The sequence below is a fragment of the Eschrichtius robustus genome, chromosome 9 (genome assembly GCF_028021215.1).
Source record: "Eschrichtius robustus isolate mEscRob2 chromosome 9, mEscRob2.pri, whole genome shotgun sequence".
In the NCBI taxonomy this organism is placed as follows: Eukaryota; Metazoa; Chordata; class Mammalia; order Artiodactyla; family Eschrichtiidae; genus Eschrichtius; species Eschrichtius robustus.
The window spans coordinates 49293182-49320591 of record NC_090832.1 but is presented as its reverse complement, the minus strand read 5'-3'; the positions used below and the strand labels follow the sequence as shown (position 1 = coordinate 49320591).

The window sequence follows — 27410 nt, the reverse complement described above, 5'->3', positions numbered from 1 at the left end:
GCATTCCATCCTGCACAGAAAGCTCATTTTGTTTTGTAGCTACATAGCAGTCCACTTTATGAGGATATAATAATTTTTGTAACCAGTTACCTACTATGGGTTATTTAGGATGTTTCCAATCTTTTGGAGTTACAAATAGTGTTCCAGTGAACAACCTTGCATGGATAAATCCGCAGGATAAACACCTTGAATTGGAATTCCTGGATGAATGGGTGTGTGTCCCCAGCCCTTTTTATGTTACCAAATTGGTCCTTTCCTCTGCCCCAAAGCTGTATCAGTAATCACACTGAACGTAAGTGGTGTAAAAAGTGTAAAAATGGTGTATAAAGTGTAAAAATTGGTGTAAAAAATGTAACTTGTAAAAGGCAGAAATGATCAGATTAGATCCCATCAAAAAGATACAACAATATGCTTTCTACTAGAAATCCACTTTAAATATAAGGACATAGAAAGGTTAGAAAAAAGATACACTTGTTAATACTAACCAAAACAAAGCTGTTGTGGCTATATTAATATCAGAAAAAGTAGATATCCAGACAAGGAATATTATCAAAGATAAAAGTATCAATTTGTCAAGAAGATACATAACCATAAATGTATATGCACCTAATAAGAAAACTTCAAAATGCATGAAATAGAAACTGGCAGAACTAAAAGGGGGAAACAGGCAAATCTATGATTATACTTGGAGACTTTAGCACCTCTCTTCTAGAAATTGACAGAAAATGAGTAAGATTGTTGTTGGCTTCAACAACACTATCAGTTAACCTAAGTGACATTATAGAACATTCCACCCAATAACCAGAATACACAGGGATTTTCAAGGTCACATGGGAACATTCACTAAGAGACCATATGCTAGACCAAACAATGAACTTTAACAAGCCTAAAAGCATTGAAATTATATAGACTATGTTCTTTGACCACAATGGAATTAAAATCAATAACAAAAAGATGTCTGGAATATCCTTAAAAATTTGGAACTTAACACACTTCTAAATAACCTACAGGTCATTATCACTGAAGTAAACGAATAATAATAAAAGCACAAGATATCAAAATTTGAAGCTAAAGTAGTGTTTTGAGAGAAATTTGTTATCGTTAAACGCTTATATTAAAATTTTTTGTTTAAAATCAATGATTCAAGTGTCTAAATTAAGAAGACAGGAAAAGAGAAGCAAACTAAACCCAAAGTAAGTGTAAGGAAGGGGATAATAAAGAGTGGAAATTAATGATACGGTTCTTCAGCAAGTTCTATAAATGGATAAACCACTACCTAGAATGATCCAGGGGGGAAAAAATGGAAAAACAAACTATCAAAAGTGAAAGGAGGGATATTACTAAAGATTTTACAGATATCAAAATCACAATAAGGAAGTATAAATAGTTCATGCCAATAAATTTGACAACTTAGGAGAAATGGACAAACTCCATGACAATCACAAGTTTTAAAACTGACATGAGAAGAAAACCTGAATAATATATATTAAAGATATTTAATTTGTAATTGAAAATCCCTTCCCCCCCATAAAATTTCAGGACTAGACTGCTTCACTGATGAATTTTACCAATCATTTAAGAAAAAATTGTACCAATTTTACACACTTTTTCTTTCAGAAAGTAGAACAGGAAACACTTCCAACTCATTTTCTGAGGTCAGATTTTTTTTTTTTCCTGTCCCCAAACCAGAAAAAGACAATACAAGAAAAAAAAAACAAAAAAACTACAGACTGATATTCATGAACATATGCACCACAATTCTTAACAAATGTCTGTTTTCTTTGAGAAGTTTTGCAGTTTTTGCTTTTATGTTTAGGCCTGTGATCTATCTCAGGGAAATTTTCACGTCTGGTGTTATTTTCTAAGGACACCATGCTCTTCACTTTGCCAGATGGGTTGAGTGTGCACAGCATCACACACATACTTCTCGAATAGCACTCATCATCGCTCTGTCTTCTAATTTTTCTTCCCTCTCTCCCTGCAATTAGAATGCTCACTCTTCAGGGCGGATACCGTATCCAAGTCCTCTCTGAATCTCTTCTAGCACAATTCTTGCTTCAGAGTAGGTGCATGATAAACATTTGGGAGTCATCTTTGATTCTCTTCTCCCTCTTTTATCTTTTCCACACCTGCTCTCCTAAATCAACCACTTTTAACTCCTGCCTATCCTTCTTTCCATTTTCTCTTGAATTGTTTATTTTCGCCAGTTTATCTCACTACATCAGGATATACAGGTTGCAAGAGGCATCCTGTCTTGAGATTCTCCTCTTTCCAATCCATCTCCGCACCACTGCGAGGCCAGTCCTCCCCAAAAAGCTCTGTCATGCTTTTGTTTGATAAACTTTCCTGAATAAAGTTTAAACACTTTAGCTTGGCATTCAAGACACTCTATAATCTGGTCTTAACTTTATTTTTCCAGACTTCTCTCCTGCTACTCTGTATTCCCATGTTGTGCGTTTCCAACTCCATATCCTTCTATATACCATTTTCTTCTGTGCAGAATGACTGCAGCACCGTGGCTGCCTATTGAAATTCTAACCATCTTCTGAGACAGAATGCAATGTATACCTCCTACATGGAGTCTCCGCATCCAGCCTAGGAGGACACAATACCTCCTTTTCTTTGCACTCTTACAGTGCTTAGAGAGACTGCTTCCTAAGTTTACAATGAAAGATCATTTACATACATTTCTAATCTTTCCTTTTAGATTATTGGCTCTTAGAGGGCAGGACTGTGTCTCATGCTTCTTTGCATTCCACACCTCTCCTAGCTCAGTATCTTTTATATAGAAAGAACTAAATGCATATTTCATATCCAAAGTAAAGTGAAAACAGCCGAAGGTCCTGTGGCAGACTGCATTCTCCAAAGAAATAATATCTTCCATCCCACATAGCCTTCTCACAATGTGACTCTGACATTCTTCCCATTAAGAGAAGGGGACCTATGTTCCCTCTCAAATCTAGACAGGCTATGATGCTATATGATTTTGAGACTAGGTCATAAAAAGCAAAAGAGCTTTCATCTGGTTCTCTTTGGGATGTTCATTCCTAGAACTCAGCTATCATGCTGTGAGGAAGAACAAGTAGCCCCAGGGAAAGGCCAAGTGTAGGTGTTCCAGCTCACAGCCCCACCTCGTGTCCCAAATGGCAGCCAGCATCAACCCCCAGACATGAGAGTGAGCAAGCTTCAGGTGATTTCAGTCCTTAGCTGTCCAGCTAAGGACCTAGACATTGTGGAGCAGAGACATGCCATCCCAGCTGCACCCTTCATGAATTCCTGACCCATAAAAATCTGTAAGCTCAATAAAATGGTGCTTGTTTTACACCATTAAGTTTGGGGTTACACAGCAATAGTTAACTGGAATAGTCTTTTCATTTCTTTATAATAAGACATTACAAAAAAAATTGAGAAAATTATACAAAAATAAGGGAAAAATACTCTAAATTTAACACTTTCACAGACCCATATACCATTACAAAATCTGAAAATGTATTGAAAAAGTCAGAAATCTACAGAAGGTATGTGAATTTTATATGTGGTTAGTAGTATTACATTTCTCTTACCTTTTCAAACTTCAGTTTCACTGGTTTAGGATTGGTAGCAGTTACAGCTTCAGCAATTTCCTGACCAATCTTAAAAGACTGCTCCTTAGTGGCTCCTTTCAGTAGCACAAACATACTAAGAGGATTAAAAATAAAGTAGGGTAATGAGGAAGGCATTGTAACAAAAAAAAAAATCTCATCAATAGTAACTTTCCTGGATAATACTCTAAAACCAAGGAAAACCTTTTTTTTCCCCCCCTTATTCTTCCTTATTAAGTTGCTCCCTACCTGAGTTTTCTTGTTTTGTCACACTTTCCTGTGTGCTCACAGTATATCTTGTTACAGATCTTCAAGACATCTAATGTTTCTAGTTTAGCTACACACAGAACAGCTATCACAGCTGCCAAGAAGGTCCTGGGTCATTCCTATACATTTACAGTTTTCCATGACACACAATTATGTCAGTCACAAAATAAAAGATGACTATAAAGAAATGGAAAATTTACTTGTGATATGGGAGGGAATTTCCTTCCAGAACCACCCAACTTAGAAAAGAACACATGTATATTTTGTAAAAATATGTTCATAGAAGAACAGTTAGAAAACACAAAAAGGCACAAAGAAAACAGCCATTTATAATCTCACCATTCAGAAAAAAGACACTAGAAGCCTTTTGTGTACATCTGTAAATCTTTTCTCATTTGGGATCACAGATCATACAGTTTGATAACTTTCTCCTTTCATTTAATGGTATATTGTGAACATTTTCCCATGTAACTTAGTTCTTTTACATTATTTTAACAGTTGTAGTGTATTTCAATGTATGGATGTAGTATAATTTAACCAAACCCCTACCACTGGAAATCTTAAGTCATTAAATTTTTTTTCTAATATTTAATATAGAATAATAACTTGGCAAGCTATGTCCTTAGAATAAATTCCTAGAAGAGGAATTTCTAGATAAGTGGTATATACTAAAAATACTTTTTGAAAGATAATGTGAAACTGAAGTCCAGAAAGATATTTCTGACATACAATCCCACCATCAGTATACGCAGGTCAAGAGGGAAGGATTTCTAATACGGATTAAAAAAAATTCTAATATGAAAAATACTAAAAAATAACTGATAAAAGTATTGGGCATTTTTTCCTAATATGATCCAGCTAACTCTGTAATAGCACTTTACATTTCAGTATATACCACAATCTGAGACCAAGAGAAGTAATGGCAAATAAATATACTTAAGGAAGAGAGATTATAAAGCTGTCTTTAGTGGAAAGACATTAAATAGTAGAAATGAATACTTTCTTGAAACATGGACTTTAAGATTCTTGGAGCCACATAAACCAATCTTATTATTTCTTAAATGCTTTTATATTGGACTTCCAATCTCATTTGGATGGTTTTTTTTGAAAAGCTCTTTCTCTGCCAATATTGCAGATAGTACTTGTGTTAGAGTTTGAGCTGAAAAGCTTAAGGAGTATTTATTTAATATTACTTAAGGCCTTGAAAATAAAAATTTATCAATCTGAATTAATTTTAACATAAGGCACAACAAATAGGCCTTAGATAGCTAATTATACTTTTAAGCTAGGCTATATTCTGAACCACCTAAAGCTTTTTATAATATTTTCCTTCTAGGCCCATCTGATGCTCATTATACCAGTATAGCCTTTAAAAAAAAAATAGATTATTACAACATTTCCTTTTGAAAGATTATTTAAAAAATCAACTTCATTGAGATATAATTTGCATATAATAAAATGAATACATTCTCATTCTAAGTGTACAGTTCCATGAATGTTGACAAACGTATAGGCTTGCTAGGGGCTGAATGAACTGTGCCCCTTAAATTCATACGTTGAAACCTTAACCCCCATTGTGAATGTGACTGTATTTGGAGATAGGGCCTTTAAAGAGATGATTAAGTTAAAAAGGCGCTCTAATTTAGGTGGTTAGGGTGAGCCTAATCTGGTGTTTTTATAAGAGGAAATTACACAAAGAAACACCAAGAATGCACATGAACAGAGGAAAGATCATGTGAGGACAAAGTGAGGAGGTGGCTACCTGCAAGCCAAGGAGAGAGGCTTCAGGAGAAACCACAGCTACTGGCTAACACCTCGATCTTGGACTTCAAACCTCCAGAACTGTGAGAAAGTAAATTTCTGTGCTTAAGCTACCAAATCTGTGACAGCCCTAGAAAATTAATATATTTGTGTAACTACCACCGGAATCAAGATATAGGGACATTTTCATGACCCCATAAAGTTCCCTTGTACTCCTTTGCAATAATTCTCCACTCCACTCCCAGCAACACATGACCAGCTTTCAATTACTATAGATTAGTTTTGTTTTTTCAAGAATTTTATATAATATACAGTACATACTCATGTCTGGCTTCTTTCACTCAGCATATTTTTGAGATACACCCATGTTGCTAAAGTAGCAGTAACTGGTTCCTTTTTATTGCTGAATAGTATTCCATTGTATGGATATGCTACATGTGTTCATCCATTCATGTGTTGATGAACATTTGGACTGTATGCAGTTTTGGACTATCAAGAATAAAACTGCAGTGAAGAGGTGCATCAAGTCTTTGTGTAGACCTAAGTTTTCATTTCTCTTAGGTAAATATCAAGGAGTAGGAATGTTGAGTCATGCTAAGGGTATGTTTAACTTTAGATGTATATGCCAAACTTAAAAAAAAAAAGATTATGCTTAAAATGTTCAGATGCAATAATGAATTGAAGTGTTTCTACACACATTTCTATAAAGCTCTAGAACAGAGAAACTAAGCTATGGTAATAGACACCAGGTAAGTGGTTGCCTGGGGGTAGGGGATGAAGGTGAGGGACTGACTGCAAAGGAGCATGGCAGAACCTTCTACAGTGATAGAAATATTCTATATCTTGACTGGGGTGGCAGCTGATTACATGGGTCTATACATTTTGTATATTGAACTATGCACTTTTTTGTTAAAAATTATACCTTGATAAAGTTGATAAAAAATTAAAGGTACACATACTTTACATCTTAAAAGCTATTATAGGGTATATATTTGAGATTTTACCTAGTAGTGTTAGGGGTTTCACTTGAGTTCATCTGTGCTGTTTTGGCTAGTTTTAGTTGGAGCTAAGCTTCAAGAGAGCTGACCAGGATTAATGGAAGTTTTGGGTCAGTTAACAGAATGTAGGTGACCAGCCTACAAAGAGAAAGACAGTTTTAAAATAAGTTTCTAGGGAATTCCCTCATGGTCCAGTTGGTTAGGACTCCATACTTTCACTGGTCGGGGAACTAAGATCCTGCAAGCTGTGTGGCACAGCCAAAAAAAAAAAAAAAAGTTTCTATTTGTCTGTTACTGGTGCTTTTAATGTAGTTAAATAATGTTTATCTTTGGGTTGATAGATCCAAGTTCACATTTAAAGCAGTGATTTTCATTTCACATGGGGTGGGGAGTTAAGTGGGGATATTAGAATCACCTAGGAGGCTTTTCTCAATTATACTCAGATGAACTTCCCAAGAGATTTTTGTTCTAGTTCCCCACCACCCTTCTTCTGCCCTGGCAGTATGTGTGTTGTCAAATGTCCTTCCCTACCCTGCCTGAGAATCACTACTACAGAGAGCTTCAATAACTGATGGAAGTAGGTCTATCCCACTAGGGTGGGATAAATATTATTGATAACCACTATTATATAGAATAATTGTTTGGACCACTACAATATAAAGAAATTCAGGGTGTTTACATTTATACTGTCTAAATGGAAAATAATGCATAACTGCTCTAGAGAGAGAAACACCCTTCTAACACAGTAATTTTGATGCTTTGTTAACCAATCTCCCTTAGCTAGACTCCAAGATTCATAAAGTCAGCAGTCCTGAAACTGGAGGGAGGCAATGGTCATTCTTCATCATGTATCAGATTTCCTTCATTCTGATGATAGCCTCAGGGAGGCTAAGCGACTTTTTGATGGCCATGCAATCAGCTAGGAGCACAGCTAGAAAGAGAAGCCAGATCTCACTCTTGGTTAAGAACTCTTTCCCTCCACCAAGCATACATTTATTATCCCTAGAGCAGTGCTTCTCAGTATGTTATCATTATTGTCCTCCCGCCCAAAAAAGTTAAAAGTAAATTTAACAAGAGAAAATAATTACTAAGGATTAAAATGTTGTTGGGTAGGGTTGAGCTCTGTGGGGCCAAAACCCACTGTACTTCTTTGCTCCTCGAGGACCAACTTGTACACTGCTGGGCAGTATTATTACCATTGAGAATGCATGCCCTAGAGTGAACTGCCCTCATACAGTGTATTTCAGTAAACATTTGTTGAATGAATCAGATGGTGAATGGTAATCAAAAGCTCTAATGATACTGCAGGGAATTCCCTGGCAGTCCAGTGGTTAGGACTCGGCGCTCTCACCGCCCAGAGCCTGGGTTCGATCCCTGGCCGGGGAACTAAAATCCCACAAGTGGGGCAGTGTGGCCAAAAAAAAAAAAAAAAGATACTGCACATCTGCAAATACAATTTCTTTCTTTCTTTTCCTTCTTTTCTCTCTCTCTCTCTCTCCCTCCCTCCCTCTCTCCTTCTCTCCTTCTCTCCCTCTCTCTCTCTCTCTCCCTCCCTTCCTCCCTATCTATCTATCTATCTATCCTGTGCTGTGTGGCACATGGGATCTTAGCTCCCCAACCAGGGATCAAACCTGTGTCCCCTGCATTGGGAGTGCAGAGTCTTAACCACTGGACTGCCAGGGAAGTCCCTACACTTTTTTGATTAGAATAATAAAAACCTGTGATGTCTTACGTAGAGAGATACCAATTTATGGCTCCACTGCTAACTAGTTGGGCAATCTTAGACAAATTTCTTATTCCAGGGGAATCTGCTCTTAAGTAGCATCTGAGAATGTGCCCCCTAGGGTTTTCTCCCAACCCTTTTAGGTCATGAAAACTCCTGACCTAAAAGTCCTCTTCCAGCTCTGACATTCTAAGTCTGTGTTTTTTGGTTTGTTTGAATTCCTAAAAACCTTACAGTCAGAATCATGCCAACTTCTGCTTCTGGGTGCGTGTTGTCAACTACTGATGTGTTTAAACCCTGAATTAAACTCAACAATTTAAAGTTTAACTTTCTCCTCTTCCCTAAATATTTTGTGAGGAGCTCTGCTAACAAGGTGAAAAACTATGTTCCAGTAATTTTTATTTTGCTAGACTATTCAGCAGAAGTGGTTTTACAGAGCAGTGAAATACCCAAAGTCAAAGTGAGGAGTGGCTTTTGACGGGGAACAGTAGAGACTATGGATAACTGGGGCCTGGATAACTTGGAACTATCCCCACCTGCTGATAATGAAGCTGCTATAGGAGGAAAGGTCTCATTCAGCATTAATATGATTATGCTGATTGTATGTGCATTAAAAAACCAGAGAAGATTAAATGCTGTTTAAAGATTACCTAGAAGCTATTTTCAGTGATCAGAAGCATTATCTCTGCTTGCTCCACTGCACTGTAAAGTGATCAGAGCTCCTGAGGCAAGTGCTCTTAGAATGATCACACTGTGACTCTAAGCCTTCAATATGAAAAAATTTCAGACTCTAAGAAATTTGCATAATACCTATATTCTAGAAAAATTTTAATGAGTCATATAAATAAGATGTTACATAAATAACTGGGCCCTGAAAAATATCAAAGCAAGCAAGTAGGCTGAGGTTATTCAGGATTCAAAGGCAATTCTATCCTTTGGATAGAATGGGCTTCAGGATGATGGCTTCATGAAGTCTGTGAGCCTCTGGAATCAAATGGAAAATGTATCTGGAATCTGCACTGTTTATAGAAGAAGGTCAACAGATTTTGGGGCCCAGTGAAAAGTTAACCACTCACATCTTTGGCAACTGTCTTTCAAAAACAGTTTGATTATTTTAAGATATATATTTAAATTCAGAGAGCTGCAGCTATCTGAGGATTCTTCACATTAAAAGCTGTTTCTTTAAACAGATTAGACTGCTGTGTATACAGTTTTTACAGATCCCTATCTACTTGGCTACCTGGAGGGATGCCTTGGGAATTTTTGTACTCTGTGGCTCAGGTCATATACATTTTCTGTCTCTTAAGATCATATCTGGTAAATCAGGACCTGTGTTAACTCCAATCACAAGATCATAAGGACTGAAAAGAACTTAGGTAGAACTCTATTTTTAGGAAGGATTACCCTTAAGCCATTTCAAACACTGAAATGAGTATCTGAGGAGATGCAAAAAGACAACTACAAAACAGAAAGTTCATTACCTGTCAGTATCACCGTATACAACCCTAGCACCCCACTTCTTGGTGTCATTCACCAGTTTAATAGCTCTTTCCAAGGTTTCTCTGGCTTTGTGAACAATACTATCACCAACCTGTTGGTACAAACACATTGAAAATAATTTCTTAACGTAGTTTAGTATAAGACAATAGACTTTACTATATAATACTTAACTTTAATTATTAAATATTTCTAAAAATGAAACAAGGAGAAAAGAACATTAAAAAAAAAAGTCACCAGTGCCATCATTCTGTCTACAAGTACTCAAGAAGAAAATGAGATGAATGAATAATTTAAAAGAAACCAATCAATATACAGACTTGCCTGTGAGTGTATCAGTGAGTACAATGGACTGCACTATACACATATAGCTACATTTGATCCTAGAAGAATAAGCCTTATTTACTCAAGGACTTTCTAAAATGCCTTTATAACCAACTAGGCAGGAAATTACACTATGTATGTGCATGTGGGTCTTTCAAAATTTTTCTGTTGGAGTGTTATGATAATTTCTTTCAGTATCAGTAAAGCTTATGCTGAACCTATATCTCAGTGATTGGTTATACATATTTTTTAGATGATACTAAATATTGATACAAGGAAAAATGCATAATTATATGATAGAAAATATATTACAAGGGTTCAATTTAAATCAAGTAGGCAGATATATGTCTAAGTTCTTTCATTGGTGATTGGTGAGTTTTAACAATGATCATGGCATGAGTTGACCAAACAAGAAGATGGTGGATCTTGACAAATATGAGAAGCAGGCTAATTATATTTCATAGTTAAAGAACTTAAGGAGACTAATATAGCACTGCTGCTTCATTTATCAAACTCATTAAAGCTAAGGGTTGGGGAAACTGCCATTCAGCATAAATGGAACATTACTTTTTAAAGTTTTAAAATAAGAATTATGCACTTTTTCTTTTGTGTTAAGACGCAAACAGTATTTATAATGATCTTTCCCCTTTTACTGTAAAGTTTGAATTATCTGAACTAAATGCAGGATTGAATAACGTTTATTTTAAAAGCCTGTTTAAAGTTGTTACACAGGAAATATTAAGTGTATGAACAAAGGAATAAATAAAAAACTGATAGCAGAAACTTAATTTGGGTTTTAAATTAAGATCATGAATCCTGTTGAGACCTTTAGTGCATTAGAAAACCTTGAGAATATAACCTATAGCCTAATACATTAAAAAAAAATCATGTCACCTAATTGAAATTCAAGTTTGAATAAAACATTCAATCTGTCATCTTTTGCCACTTTCACACAAGATAAAAATACGTGGCAGCAAATAGCTAAATGGGTGAGCCATAGTGTTAGAGTCCAGTATGCTTTTGAGATACACACATACAAATACACACATATACTGGTCCTAAATGTCTGCCTCCTGCTGTCTAGTCTGACCCATTTAAGCTATATCTGGAAGAGTCAGAACTCTTTTGCAGTTGGCCCTGAAGTCCACGCAGTGTGAAGGACTTAGAGGCATGCGAGGGAGGGGCACGGGGGAGGTGGGGGGAGCAGTGGGAGAGAAGAAAGGAGTGGCAATTACATTAAAATTGATTCTGCGACTTTGTGTCATAGTTCCTAATTTGAAAAACATTACAGGGCCAAGAGACTGGATTTAAAAAGAGGAAATTAATTGATTTCACAATTTAGGCAATGGTTGGGATCCTGAAAAGTCATAATAAGACTTAAAGTAAAAATTCTCTGAAAACAATGTTGGTGAGGATATGGAGAGAAGGGAACTCTCCTGCACTGTTGGTGGGAATGTAAATTGGTGCAGCCACTATGGAGAACAGTATGGAGGTTCCTCAAAAAATTAAAAGTAGAACAACATATGATCCAGCAATTCCACTTCTGGGTATTTATCTGAAGGAAACAAAAACACTAACTGGAAAAGATAATTTGTATCCCCGTGTTCACTGCAGCATTATTTATAATAGCCAAGACATGGAAGCAAGCTAAGTGTCCACTGATGGATGAATGGATAAAGAAAATGGGGTTTATATACAATGAAATATTATTTAGCCATACAAAAGAAGGTAATCTTGCCGTTTGCAACAACATGGATGGACGCTGAGGGTATTATGCTTAGTGAAATAAGACAGAGAAAGACAAATACTTTATGATCTCACTTATACGTGGAATCTAAAACAAAAAAACCCCCCAAACCCCACTGAACTCATAGATACAGAGAAGAGACTGGTGGTTGCCAGAAGCAGGAGGTGGCGGGGGGTGGGGGGCAGAAATGGGTGAAGGTGGTCAAGGGTACCAACTTCCAGTTATACAATAATAAGTCTTAGAGATGTAAGGTACAGCATGGTGACTATAGTTAATAATAATATTGTATATTTTAAAGTTGCTCAGAGAGTAGATCTTAAAAGCTCTCATCACAAGAAAAAAATTGTAACTATGTGTGGTGAGGGATGTTAACTGGACTTATTGTGGTCTAAATGATATTGATCATTTTGCAATATATACAAATACTGAATCATTATGTTGTATACTTGAAACTAATATAATGTGTTATGTCAATTATATCTCACAAAAAAAGAAAAAGAGACAATGAACAGCCAGTTGAAAAAGTTGTCAGATATTCATGTATGTGTATATACAGCTTTATCACGAATAGTAAATAGTTTAGGAGAAAAATGTGAAGACATAAAATTTTTAATTTATGAAATAAACACATCAGTGACAGTGTTGAGCTGAGAAACATTAACCTACAACTATTAGCTACATTACTCATTCTCTGCATTCTTATAGGAATTCTTACAAAGTCTTGTCTTTCTCTTTGATAGTCTAGATCTAGCATATTTTATGTGATCTTGGTGGTACTGTCAATTCTTTTTTTAAAGGAATTCCTTTATTTTTATTTATTTATTTATTTATTTATTTATTTTTATTTATTTAGTTTTGTTTGTGTTGGGTCTTCGTTTCTGTGCAAGGGCTTTCTCTAGTTGCGGCAAGCGGGGGCCACTCTTCATCGCGGTGCACGGGACTCTCACTATCGCGGCCTCTCTTGTTGCGGAGCACAAGCTCCAGACGTGCAGGCTCAGTAGTTGTGGCTCACGGGCCTAGTTGCTCCGCGGCATGTGGGATCTTCCCAGACCAGGGCTTGAACCAGTGTCCCCTGCATTGGCAGGCAGATTCTCAACCACTGCGCCACCAGGGAACCCCTGTCAAATATATTTGATTGTGTGTTCATTGAAGGAAAGCACACGGCCATAGTCAGTAGTCTATTTGCCTTTAAAGACAATAGCTTCCATTTTGACTCCACTGGAGCTAACTTTTTTTTTTTTTTTTTTTTTTTTTATTTTTGGCTGTGTTGGGTCTTCGTTTCTGTGCAAGGGCCTTCTCCAGTTGCGGCGAGCGGGGCCCACTCCTCATCGCGGCGCGCCGGCCCCCCACCACCACGGCCTCTCCTGCTGCGGAGCACAGGCTCCAGACGCGCAGGCCCAGCAGCCGTGGCCCACGGGCCCAGCCGCTCCGCGGCATGCGGGATCCTCCCAGACCAGGGCCCGAACCCGCGTCCCCCGCACCGGCAGGCAGACTCTCAACCACTGCACCACCAGGGAAGCCCCTGGAGCTAACTTTTGACATGTTCATGAGAGACCCTTTCTGTGATGTTGACAGCTTTATCCACTAATGACTTCATAAATAAGTTAACATCATTAAATTGTGATGTTGGCATGTAAAGAAGGGCCAAATGCAAGCTTGCAGTCATTAACCTCAGAATATCTGAAAAGTCCAGGGTCAAGGAGGCAGATGTTGCTTGGCAGTCAGTTTTCAACATGTTAGGTAGTAGCGTACTTCCTGGCAGAACTCCACTCCTCAACTTCTACTGCCAGATCAAAACCCCCAAATTCTACTTATTCTAAGGTTAGGATATATATATATATATATATATATATATATATATATATATACACACACACACAATATATACACATACATATATATATATTTTAAATTGAAGTACAGTTAATTTACAATGTTGTATTAATTTCAAGTATACAGCAAAGTGATTCAATTATATATCTATATTCTTTTTCAGTCTTTTCCATTATTGGTTATTACGAGATATTGAATATAGTTCCCTGTTGTATACAGTAGATCTTTGTAGTTTACCTATTTTACATATAGTAGTGTGTATAAGTTAATCCCAAAGTCCTAATTTATCCCACCCCCCCGAATATTTATATAGTTTAAAAAGAAATGTTAATTTCTGTATTATTTTGCTACAAAATACATTAATAAACAAATTTTAAATTGAGAGGTAGGAAAAATATTAGTGGAATGTGGAAATGGCCTAAGAAAAGATTTGCTATTCTGGTTCTACATTATTAATAAAATAATTTCCACTTTTTCTATTAGGTCATTTAGATGAGTGTTTTTCTAATGTGAGTAATAATATGAATCCCTAGGACTGACAAAGTATTTTTTAATATTACCTAAAAATATACAAACTTGAAACTAGATATAAACATCTTATAATACAGTATTTATTGAAAAAGAGCCAAACATAAATGGACCCAGGCATTTCAAACCTGTGTTGTTCAAGAGTCAACCGTAGTTTCAATGCCCTAAAAATCCTCTGTGTTCTGACTATTCATCTTTCCCCCTCCCCTCTACTCTAACAATGACTGATCTTTTTATTGTTTCCATAGTTTTGACTTTTCTAGAATGTCATATAGTTGGAATCACACAGTATGCAGCCTTTTCAGATGGGCTTCTTTCATTTAGTAATATGCATTTAGGCTTCCTCCATGTCTTTCGTGGCTTGACAGCTCATTTCTTTTTAGTGCTCGACACTAGTCTACTATCTGAATGTACCACAGTTTACTTACCCATTCACTTATGGAAGGACATCTTGGTTGCTTCCAAATGTTGGCAATTATGAATAAAGCTGCTATAATGATAATCTGTGTGCAGGTTTTTGTGTGAACATACATTTTCAACTCCTTTGGGTAAATAACAAGGAGAGTGATTGTTGGGCTTTCATTAGTTGCAGTGAACAGAGGCTACTCTTCGTTTCAGTGTGTGGGCTTCTCATTGCAGTGGCTTCTCTTGTTGTGGAGCACAGGCTGTAGGTGCACGGGCTCAGTAGTTGTGGCTCGTGGGCTCTAGAGCTCAGGCTCAGTAGTTGTGGTGCATGGACTTAGCTGCTCCACGGCATGTGGGATCTTCCCGGACCAGGGCTCGAACCCGTGTCCCCTGCATGGGCAGGTGGATTCTTAACCACTGCACCACCAGGGAAGCCCTCTTTTTGTTCTTTTGACAGTGCCTTTTGTAGAGCAGAAAATTTTAATTTTAATGAAGTCCAGCTCATCATTCTTTCTTTCATGGATCATGCCTTTGGTGGTGTTACATCTAAAAAGCCAAGGTGTTACATCACCAAATCCAAGGTTATCTAGATTTTTTTCATGTTATTCTAGGAGTTTTATAGTTTTGCATTATATATTTAGGTCTGTGATACAATTTGAGTTAATTTTTGTGAAGGGTGTAAGGTTAGTATCTAGATTCATTTTTTTTTTGCATGTGGATGTCCAGTTATTCCAGAGCCATTTGTTGAAAACACTGTCTTTGCTCTACTGTATTGCCTTTGCTCCTCTGTTAAAGATCAGTTGACTATATTTATGTGGGTCTATTTTTGGAATCTCTATTCTGTTCCATTGATCTACTTGTCTATTCTTTTGCCAATACTATACTGCCTTGACTACTGTAGCTTTATAGTAAGTCAGTCCTCTGACTTTATTCTTCTTTAATGCTATGTTGGCTATTCTGAGTCTTTTACCTCTTCATGTAAACTTTTTTTTTTTGGCCGAGTGGCTTGTGGGATCTCAGTTCCCCAACCAGGGATTGAACCCAGGCTATGGCAGTGAAAGCCCAAAATCCTAACCACTAGGCCACCAGGGAATTCTCCTTCATGTAAACTTTAGAATCAGTCTGTCAATATCAAGAAAATAACTTGCTGGGATTTTGAATGTGATTGCATTGAATCTCTATGTCAATTTGGGATGAACTAACGTCTTGACAATACTGAGTCTTCTTAACCATGAACGTGGAATATCTTTCCATTTATTTAGTTCTTTGATTTCTTTCATCAGAGTTTTGGGATTTTCCTCATATAGATCTGGTACATATTTTGTTAGGTTTACACCAAAGTATTTCATTTTGGGGGGTGCTAATACAAATGGTATTGTGTTTTTAATTTTGAATTCCACTTGTTCATTGCTGGTATACACTGTATTAACCTTGTATCATGCAACCCTGCTACATGATCGCTTATTAGTTCCAGGAGGGTTTTTTTGTGTGTCATTTTTTGGGGATTTTCTACATAGAGGATTATGTCATCTGGAAACAAAGACAGTTTTACCTTCCTTTCCAATGTGCATACCTTTTTTTTTTTTTTGAAAGGTTTATTTTTTATTGTATTGGCCGCATGGCACGGCATGTGGGATCATAGTGCCCCAACCAAGGATCGAACCTGCACCCCCTACATTGGAAGTGTGGAGTCTTAACCACTGGACCGCCAGGGAAGTCTCCCAATCTGCATACCTTTTATTTCCTTTTGCCTGTTTTATTGCATTAGCTAGGACTTCTAGTATGATGGTGAAAAACAGTGATGAGTTGGGACATCCTTGTCTTGTTCTTGACCTTAGTGAGAAAGCTTCAAGTTTCTCATGGTTAAGTATAATATGAGCTGCAGGTTTTTTGGTGGATATTCTCCATCAAACTGACAAAGTTCTCCTCTATTCCTAGTCTCCTGTGAGTTTGTATCATGAATGGGTATTGGGTTTTGTTAAGTGCCTTTTCTGCATGTTAACATGATCATGTGATTTTTCTTACTTAACCTGAATGTGATGTGATGGCTCTCAGCTGATTTTTCAATGTTGAACCAGCCTTGCATACTTGGAATAAATCTCACTTGGTTGTGGTGTACAACTGTTTTTAGACATTTTTGGATTTGATTTGCTAATACTCATTGAGGATTTTTACATCTATGTTCGTGAGAGATATTGATCTGTAGTTTTCTTACAATGTCTTTGTCTGGTTTTGGTATTAGGGTAATTAGAATGAGTTAGAAAGTACTCCTTCTGCTTGCATCTTCTGAAAGAGACTGTAGAGAGATGGTATAATTCGTCCATAAATGTTTGGTAGAATTTAGCAGTGAACCCACCTGGGTGTGGTGCTTTCTGTTTTAGAAGGCTATTAATGAATGACTCAATTTCTTTAATAGATATAGGCCTACTCAGATTGCCTATTTCTTCTTGTACAAGTTTTGGCAGATTATGTCTTTCAAGTAATTGGTTCACTCCATCTAGGTTATCAAATTTGTGTGCATAATATTCTTTTATTATCCTTTTAATGTCCATGGAAACTGAAGTGATGTCCCCTCTTTTGTTTCTGATATTTGCAATTTGTGTACTCTTTTCTTTTTTTTTTTTTTTCTTAGTTAGGCTGGCTAGAGGTTTACTGATTTTATTGATCTTTTCAAAAGACTAGCTTTGGGGTTCTCTGAAAACATGAAATCAATTGAGAAAATCAATTTCACTGATTTCTGCTATAGTTTTTATTATTTCTTTTCTTCTGCTTGCTTTGGATTTAATTTGTTCTTTTTCTGGTTTCCTAAGGTAAAAGCTTAGTTGATGATTGCTTTTAGGTCTTTTTCCCCACTAATATATGCATTCAATCTATAAATTTCCTAACTGTTTTTGCTGACTTCCACAAATTGTGATAAGCTGTGTTTTCATTTTCATTTAGTTCAAAATATTTAAAAATTTCTCTTGAGATTTTTTTTCTTTGACCCATGCGTTACTTAGAAATATGCTGCTTAATCTCTAAGTATTTGGGGGATTTTCCAGCTATCTTTCTGTTATTGATTTCTAGTTTAATTCCATTGTGATCTGAAAGCAGACATTGTATGATTTATTCTTTTAAAGTTGTTAAAGTGCTTTATGGCCCAGAATGTGGTCTATCCTTGGTGCATGTTCCATGTGAGCTTGAGAATATGTATTCAGCTGTTGTTGGATGAAGTAGTCTATAAATGTCCATTATATCCGGTTGATTATGTTGTTCAACCGTGTCCTTCCTGATTTTATTTTCTATGTGTTGCCTTTGTTTTTGTTCCTATTTTTATTTTCCACTCTTTTACTGCCTTTTGTGGTTTTGACTATTTTATATGATTCCGTTTTCTCTCCTTCTTACACATTAGTTGTATTTTTTTTTTAAACTTTTTATAGTGGTTGCCCCAAATTTTGCAATATTTATATTTACTTAAAATATACCACTTTCAAAAACCACTATACCACTTCACAGGTAGTGTGGGTACTTTATAATAAAATAATCCTAATCCCTTCCTCCCATTCCTTGTACCATTTGTTATTCATTTTACTTACACATACATGTATATAAACATACATAATCAAATACATTGTTGCTATTATTATTTTGAATAAATTGTTAATTGTTAGATTAAGAATAAGAAAAATAAAAGTGTTTATTTTACCTTTACTTATTCCTTCTCTGATGCTCTTCCATTCTTTTGTATTGATCTAGGTTTCTGACCTATTATCATTTTCCTTCTCACTGAAGAGTTTCTTCTAGCATTTCTTGCAAGGCAGGTCTACTGCCAACAGATTCCCTCAATTTTTACTTGTCTGAGAAAAATCTTAATTTCTCCTTCACTTTTGAATGATAATTTTGTAGGGTAGAGATTTCTAGTTGAAGGGTTTTATCTCTTAACACTTTAAATAGTTTACTCCATTTTCTTCTTGCTTGCACAGTTTCTGAGGAAAAGTTGGATATAATTCTTATCTTTGCTTCTCTACAAGCAAGGTGTTTTTTCCCTCTGGCTTCTTTCAGGATTTTTAATTTAGTGTTGATTTTCTGCAGTATGAAAATGATGTCCCTAGGTTTAGTTTTTGGGGCATTTATTCTGTTTGGTGTTCTCTGAACTTCCTGGATCTGTGGTTTGGTGTCTGACATTAATTTGGGGAAATTCTCAGTCATTATTGTTTCAGTATTTCTTCTGTTCCTTTCTCTCTTCTCCTTCTGGAATTCCTATTACATGTATGTTACACCTTCTGTAGCTGTCCCACAGTTTTAGGATATCTCTTTTTTTCAGTCTTTTTTTCTCTTTTTCAGTTTTAGCAGTTTCTGCTAAGATTTCCTCAAGCTCCGAGATTCTTTTCTCAGCCATGTTCAGTGTAGCAGTCAGAGGCATTCTTCATTTCTGTTACAGGATTTTTGATTTCCAGCACTTCTTTTTGGTTCTTTCTTAGAATTTCCACCTCTCTGCTTACATTGCCCATCTGTTCTTGCATGCTGTCTACTTTAGCTATTGGAGGGAGCTCTTAGCATCCTAATCATAGTTTTAGATTTGCAGTCTAATTCCAACATCCCTGCCTTATCTGAGTCTGGTTCTGATGCTTTCTCTGTCTCTTCAAACTGTGTTTTTTGGCTTTTAGTAAGTCTTGCAATTTTTTTTGATAGCCAGACATGATGTATTGGGTAAAAGGAACTGCTATAAATAGGCCTTTAGTAATGTGGTGGTAAGGTGTCGGGGGAGGGGAAGGGCTCCTTAGTCCTACGAGTAGGTCTCAGTCTTTCAGTGAACCTGTGCCTCTGGACTGTACACTTCACATGTGATTTTCAGTTTTTCACCCCACTCTGGTGGGACACTTTGGTGGGACTAGAGTGGGCTGCAGTATTTTTCTTCCGTGTAGAAGGCTAGAGCAGTTGGAGTTGGGTATTTCCCTTTCTCCAGGTCAGTTAGGCTCTGATAAAACTCCAGCAGGTTAATCTCTGGTTAAATAGTTTCTCCTGAGGGCAGACTTTGTTAAAAACGGAATGCTCTGGTGTATTTCAAAATGGTTCTTTTCCTCTCTCTGTGCCAGAAGCACAAGGGAATTTTTCTCATATTCACTGTTAGAACCTGGTTGAGCTCCTAGAGGTAAAATTCATAAAAGTGTGGGGAACCCTGATGACTGGGTCCTTTGGAGTTTTTATCGCTCAGATTTGTCCACCCTGAGCCTCCAGCGATCATCAGTTATAGTTCCGTTTTCCCTACCATGGCACTGGTTCTCACAGAGATTTGTGCTCTTGATTTCTGCTCTGGTAAGTTGTGACTCTCTGTATACACTTCTTCAATTTTGGGGGCAGCAGTTTACCCTGTGACTTCACCTCTCTGACAGATCTAAGAAGAGTTGTTGATTTTTCTGTCTGTTCAGCTTACTTGGTGTGAGGACAGAGTAGAGACTTTCAAGTTTCTTACATGTTGGACATGAAACCGGAAGTCCCTTGCACAGGTTTTTGGAGTTTACTTTGCCTACTGTGAGCTCTGTGGGAACTTGATTCTTCCAATGCTTTTCCCTTATTGAACTACTGCAAATATGGTATACCACAATGCTCTAGCCTTCATTTGGCATGAAAAGATCATCAAGCAAACAAGCCTACTCTGTTCCTTTCTCAACCATTAGTAAATTATTGTATTACTCTGTCATACTATACTGACTGTATTCATGTCAAATTAACACCCTAATTTAGTAAATAACAAGAAATTAGTCTTGTTTAATGAAAAGTGTCTTTTAATTGCAACTACCACTGCAAAAGAAAGGTTCTGCTTTATATCTACTGGTACACTAGTAAATATGGAATGATTGTTTGTATTCTGACATTTGGAGAAGACAACTGAACTATCATCAGACCTCTATCTACACATTAAAAGGAATTATTTAGTACCAGTGTTACTGTAAACAATGCTGTAAAGGCGGCACTGAAATCTCATGTCAGTAATTGGTTACAATATGGTCATCCAGATTATGCAGAAATATGTGTATGCTAATTTCTAAAATTATCATTGAACAAAACACAAAGAGTTCTCATAGAGAAAACGCACAAATTCCTAAGAATATGTATATATCAATATATAAGTCCTGGTTTGAGAAAAACTGATCCTATGTTATGGAAATGAAACCCTTTTGTCTAAAGTTTCAAAACAAAATGGTTTAATGAATAGGCATTCATTTAATGCTGCTTTAGTCTCTTTTGAAAAAAACCTATAGACTTGTATCACTTACCTCAATGCATGGCATTCTCCCAGAAAAATTAGCAGCTGTGTAGCCAAATGTGACATTTGCTATCAGCTTAAGTCCTAGCTGACGTGCATCGAGCATTCGTGAAAGGGCTCTGTCTTGCTTGTAAGCCTTCATCGACTGCTTCACCATCAGTCTAGTCTTCAGAATCTCTTCGAGCATTCTTGGTAGCACACCCTTTCTTACTGAAGGCTATCATAAAGGAAAAAAAGAATGTTTAAATCCCTTAAACATTATAGATTTAGACAATTAAGAAGGAAGCACAAAGTATAACAATGGCCAACTGTCATGAATTGAAACATACGAACAATAGCGTGGCCACAGGACCAGTGGCCATCAATATAAAATCATCACATTTTCTTTCTTTTGAAGAGGACTTTTCTCCTAAAAGGTTCCTGTAATGTTTATAAATCTAATGTAGTACTACTATGTGAGTTCAAAGACCTCCAGGGAGGAGGATGCCAACTAGTACATAAGAGACCATATAATGAGTTCAGAGGGAAATTTTGTCAAAACTTTGATCCAAACCCCCACTCTTTCAGAAGGACACACGGGATTTGTATCACTCATAACAAACCTCAGTTTTTAAAGATCTCATCCTAATGACCCCACACAGTAATCTGCATGGAACTCCATTTATCTACCTTGGAAGAATGAAGAGCTGGGTTGACTCTGCTGACATTCAAACCTGCAGTTCCAGGGACTCTAGGTATTTCAAATCTGATGCTTAGACCACTAAGCCATCCCCTCCGGCCTATATTTATTAGCAATCTGGAAGAGGGGATGAATAGTGAGGTGATAAAATTTGTTGATGCCAAAAAAAGAAAAAAAAAATCATTTGTATTAATCAAGACTAGGGAGAATTTATGAGAACTCCACTAGGAATGAAAACCACAAAACAGTATTAACTCTGAAGATGATTCACAGACACGTGCAAGGTAATGCATGTTGGACTGAACAATTAAAATCTCAGGAATAGGATAATCACACTCCTGAATATTAAAAAATCTAGTTTTCATTAAGCTTTACACATTGGGTCAAAATGTAGATGCAAGTTCTTAAAATGCTGTTAAAGGGAGATAAAATAATAAGCTGCTAGATATGTGACAATGAAAACATATTGTAACCTCTAATTCATTCTGTGTACCTTCTGAAGCAGCCATAATGTTTATATTAAGACATAATATATGTTATTATGTTAAAATGTAGTATTTTCCAAAATGGAATATATCATGAACTCACTTGGTAAAAATTTTCCTCATACCTAAATGGCTAATTTTATAGTACTCTTTAAACACAGCATCCTCTTACTAGTAGAGAACGATGATACTTTTGCTAAGTACACCAGAATGAATTTGAGGGCTAGTGGGGTCCATGCTACCATCACCAACCACCCTACCATCCCACGATTCTAGTACAGACTCACTGCTAAGGAAATAGAAAAGAAAGGAATGAAGTTGGCATATGAGAGGCAATATAATCTTCTCCTAGATCTCTTCCTATTTGTCTTTATTCATTTATGAGGCTTTTTTAGTTTCTTTTGAGGGGAGACAAGGGAGAGAAAAAAGGGACTCTGTTATTAGTTTGGGTATCTTCTTAAAAAATACAATCAATAAATACATTAGAATATCATTATTTCTAAGACAGTCTTAATTTAATTTAAAATATATAAAACAATTAGTAAAGTATACACCTTAAGGCAATTTTAATCTTTATAAGTTAACATTGTTGTGATCATCAAATAGCTACTTAAGCCTGCCAGATTCTAATAGAGGGCAGAAGGTATATAGGCACATTTATTTCTTGCAATAGTTCATTAAAAACTAAAATCTAATAATTAAAAGATTTTAAACCTAAATTCATGCAAAACAAGATTACTATTTTTTTTAAAAAAATTTCTTAGAAGATTCCCTATATCTTTGACTTTCTGAGATAAGATATTGAAGCAAACTTTCTTTTTTTTTTTTTTTTTTTTTGGTATTATATGCCAACAACATCTAAACAATTAGCTCTCCAAAGGTTAAGCCACAGTTGATACCTTTCATTTATAAGAGAGTATTACCTTGACAAAAGCTATTCCATTGGGGGACACTGTGATATCATGCCTAATTTGGTAAAGTAAATCTGGAGGTACTCTTAGAGAGGTACAGCCAAATTTGAACTCATCATACCTGTTAAGAAAAAAAAAAATTAAGCAAATACTTTCTCAAATCACAGAACAGAGATTCTAGGCAATTTTAGGAATCTTTCTAATTCTATTGGAAACTCATTTTTAAACATCTAAACATGAACTAATATACTTAGTAATATGTTTATTTGTTTAGTTACCAAAAAGCAGTTCTTCAAATATTAGAAACATTTCTTAAACAGCACTATCCTAAAGTACACGGGAAAAATCTATACTAAAATACCAAATTTCAGCTCAACATATGACTACCTTACACTAAGTTCTCTAAAGAAAAATTTAAGCCTTAAGTAAAAAGACTGCAACTAACTTTTCCAAATTCCTGTTCTTACTAAAAAGACAATTACCAATACAATTTCCATAAAAGCTTTCTATAAGGAGTGAATATACTTCAGACTAAAACTATAACACTTGGTTTTAATTACACAGAAATCATTATAAAGGAAGACTGTATTTCTTATGAGAAAAAATTTGGTTGACAGGAAAAAATAAAATCTAACATTTGGCAATTTAACTTTTTTTTTAGAAAAAAAAACTATTTCTAAGAAAAGTCAAGAGGAGGTCATAGCTGAAGTTATAAGATCATAATCCTCAAACTGTTCCACTGAAAAGTGATTTATACCAACAAATTAAATATAACTCATTTAAAAAGAGACCACAGATGTATACGAAGATGGAACAGATAAATCACAAGGCTGATCGTATTCACAATCTTCTTCATATGAGTTAATCATCCATGACGCTCAATCAGTCATACGGTGATCCATGTTAATTATTAGTAAGGTAACTACAAAGAGCAGACTAGATGTGCTACAGCCCATTCACCTTGCTCGTAAGGGCAGTCTCATGTGCAAAGAGGCACTCAAAGAAAGTCTAATTTTAGTAAGAAATACAAAGTACAACAAAGTAATTGTAAATATGAAAAAAAACTTACTTCCCCAAGTTTTCCACATGGCCAAGGCAGGTGGAGAAACAGTAGTTGTATGCAATCACAATAGAAGGATACAGTGACTGGAAATCCAGAACGAGAACAGAGTTGCTATAGAAACGAGACTCAGGCTCCATAATTAGAGGAACACACTGTGGAGCTCTCATCTGGGATCTCTGCTGTACACTAGGTGTCACAGGAATATAGTTCATTGGTTTAGCAATACGCAACATCATTGATTCCACACGGTACTGCAGGCAGAGAGGTAGAAGTAGGGAGGGAAGAAGAAACTTAAATACAAATATATTGGTCTTTTGAATATGTGAAAATCATTTGGGGGATGTTTTGCTCTTCAAAATACGGCTGTAAGGCTTCTTACAACACAGTTACATAACGTTGGTTATTTAATCGGCTTTCAGGTATCAGAAGGGAACCCTTTGTAAGTCCTTTTCCTATTCCCATAACTTTTATAAAAACTGAAAAATATGTCAAATAACTTACACAATAAGTTATTTTTGAAAAGACAGGCACAATTCGATTTCTTTTAATATTTAAAGATAGCAATATCATAATAAACAGATGTAGAAAAGACAGTTGTACAATTTGACAATTTCATTAAAAAAGTTGGCCAATAATCTTTGACAAATTTATTTGGGAAAATTAGAGAATGGGGGTCAGGACACTTGAGATGGATAAATGTTATCTCAATTTCCCAAGAAGGAACACAGGATTCCAAAACTGAAAGGTAGTCAGGTTAATACTGGTCCCTCACAAAAATTAATCAAGCAATTACTGATAGTTTATAATAACTGCTATAAAGCAGATGGTTTATAGTTTAGAAAAAGAAAGCACTCACAAGAACCAGCATGGGTTCACTGAAGTATTCTCATGTGGTTTTAAAGTATCTTTGCCTTTTATTATAAGCCAGCTCAAATAGTTTTGAAAACTTGTGGGAGTATAAATAAGTAAAATAAATAGCTTTATAAGCTATTTAATAATAGCAATAAAATTAAATACAGCAACAGGTAATGCCAAAGTAGTTAGCGCTCTAGTTTTGCTATATTTACTGAATTGGTAGATTGGGGGAATGTTATAGACATAAAATAATTAAAATAAAAGACTTTATGAGGTTAAGGAAACTAAGCGATTTAATGTAGTATCCCGGATGGCTAGCACAGTGTTTATTTAACACACTAAAAGTATTCAAATAAACATATGTGGAATAAAGGCATGAAACCATTTTCAGCAAGGCATTTAAACAAAAATCTTTCATTATATCCTTGGGAAACTAGTTAGAAAGAGATGAGTTAAATGGCTTCCAAGCTCCCATTTTTCTTTAACTTTAAAAAAAAGTGATACAGCCCACTTACATTGATTCCCAAATCCTCCTTCTTCTTTTTTTTATATTAAAGTTATCTGCTGGGAGTTGGAACAGCCAAAAGTAGGAATGTAAAACAAAAGAGAGGTAGACTTTCTTTGTCGCATCCCCAGTTCTGAGTGGCCTTTCAAGTCATCCCTAATCACACTGACGGTATTCAGGAACATAATACCATCCTCAAGGGCATAGCCATTTATTTTCTTATTATCATGCAAAACTCAGCAGTGGCCAAGAAGTTGGTGTGGAGAAAAAATAAAAAGCGGAGCTGTTAAGTAAATTAAAGCCTTTCCAGAAAACGAAATGACAAGATTTGATTAACTAGCTACATGTATATATTAGTTGGTACCAGATAGAAAGTTAAAAAAAAAAAAAAAAAATCAAATCACCTCAAACATCTCAAAAGTACGTATATCATTCACATAGAACTTTCAAGTGTGCAAGAAAATTGATTTCCTACCTGTGAACCCCTTGTCAGTACATGTAAAAACTGAATGCCAAAAAGTCTAGCCATTTCACTGGTTTTCCCAATCAGGTCCAGCTGTTCTAACATTTGGAGATTTCCACGGACACGGCTAATGTAATGATCAACCATTTTCCATCTGTTAAAAGAGAATCCATGCTATGAACGTTTGGGAAAAATTTGTATACTTGAAACTAGTACTGTTTTCATTATGTCAAAAACTACCTATTAAAAGTGAGGTTATTTACGGAGGGGGTCATGATCGAGCCTTTAGCATAGTAGGTTAATTAGTTAAACATTAGAAAATTTCAGATATTTCAAGGGCATAAAACCTAGTGAAAATATGTAAAGTTTAAAATAATGCTTGTGATAAGACTAAGGATAATTATTTTCAACATTTTGCTTGATTTTACTCTATTTTTATTATAAAAAATTAACATTGTCTCTTAGATGCCACTGCTAATGATGCAATAATTATCCAATTGTAATTATGCTATCTATAGGCTTTTTAAAAACATGGAGGCTTTGGGTTATCATTGTTAATACCAGTCTAAAAAAAAGTATGCACTGGTGTCTTATGGAAGGAAACAGAGTAATTTGGTGAAGATTTAGAAAAATCAGGAAAATAATTTTAATGAGACCCTACGTGGGGTAAATATATATGTCAAATCAGTATTTCCTGTGAAAATACAAATATTCTGTTGATTTAAGCCATGAAAACCTCTTTATCCTACTTTTTTTGTTAAGAAAATAAGCAAACAACAACAAAAACCTTCACCAAAGCTATGAAAGGAAGTTTTGATTTAATATTTTGTTAATAAAATGTAAAAATTATCCAAAGGTATCTGATAAAGAATAAAATTTATTCATTTAAGGAATATTAAGATTCAAATATATTGCAACCTTTAATTACGTGGGTTTTAAAACAATATAGTCACATAATATAGTTCAATAAAAAGTTTAAAAACCTGTTCCTATGACACATGACTAATCCGTACAGAAAAACTAGAAAATGAACATGAAAAGAAAAAAAAAAAAATCACCCTATAATTAAAAACACTCCTTACAAGTGTTAGTGAGGATGCAGAGAAATTATAACCCTTATACACTGCTGGTGGGAATGTAAAATAGTGCAGTTGCATTGGAAACAGACTGACAATCCCTCAAATTGTTAAAAATAGAGTTATGATATAATTGACCAATTCCACTCGTAAGTATATATCCAAGAGGTATAAAAATATTCATCTACACCAAAACTTGTATACAAATGTTCCTAACAGCATTTTTCAGAGTAGCCAAAATGTGGAAGTAACCCAAGTGTCCATCAACTCATGAGTAAATAAATAAAATGTGGTATATACCCCCACAATGGAATATTATTTGGCAATAAAAGGAAATGAAGTATTGACACATGCTACAAATTCATAATAGCTTCAAACCAGAAACAACTCAACTGTCCATCAACAGGTGACTGGATAAATTGTAGTATACTCATACAATTGAATATTATTTAGTAATAAAAA

At 35.6% G+C, this 27410-nt stretch overlaps 1 protein-coding gene across 3 annotated transcripts in view; it reads right to left on the bottom strand.

The window, feature by feature from the left end:
* The window catches only part of REV3L (REV3 like, DNA directed polymerase zeta catalytic subunit), a 188535-nt gene that overhangs the window by 11458 nt on the left and 149667 nt on the right, over positions 1–27410 (bottom strand). For all 3 annotated transcript variants that reach the window (XM_068551255.1, XM_068551256.1, XM_068551257.1), the window contains 6 exons: positions 25885–26026; positions 24056–24300; positions 22999–23107; positions 20922–21128; positions 9812–9921; positions 3564–3678 (listed from right to left, as the gene is read on the bottom strand). In XM_068551255.1, coding sequence (XP_068407356.1) covers positions 3564–3678; positions 9812–9921; positions 20922–21128; positions 22999–23107; positions 24056–24300; positions 25885–26026 — 928 coding nt within the window. The remainder of the gene's footprint in view (positions 1–3563; positions 3679–9811; positions 9922–20921; positions 21129–22998; positions 23108–24055; positions 24301–25884; positions 26027–27410) is intronic.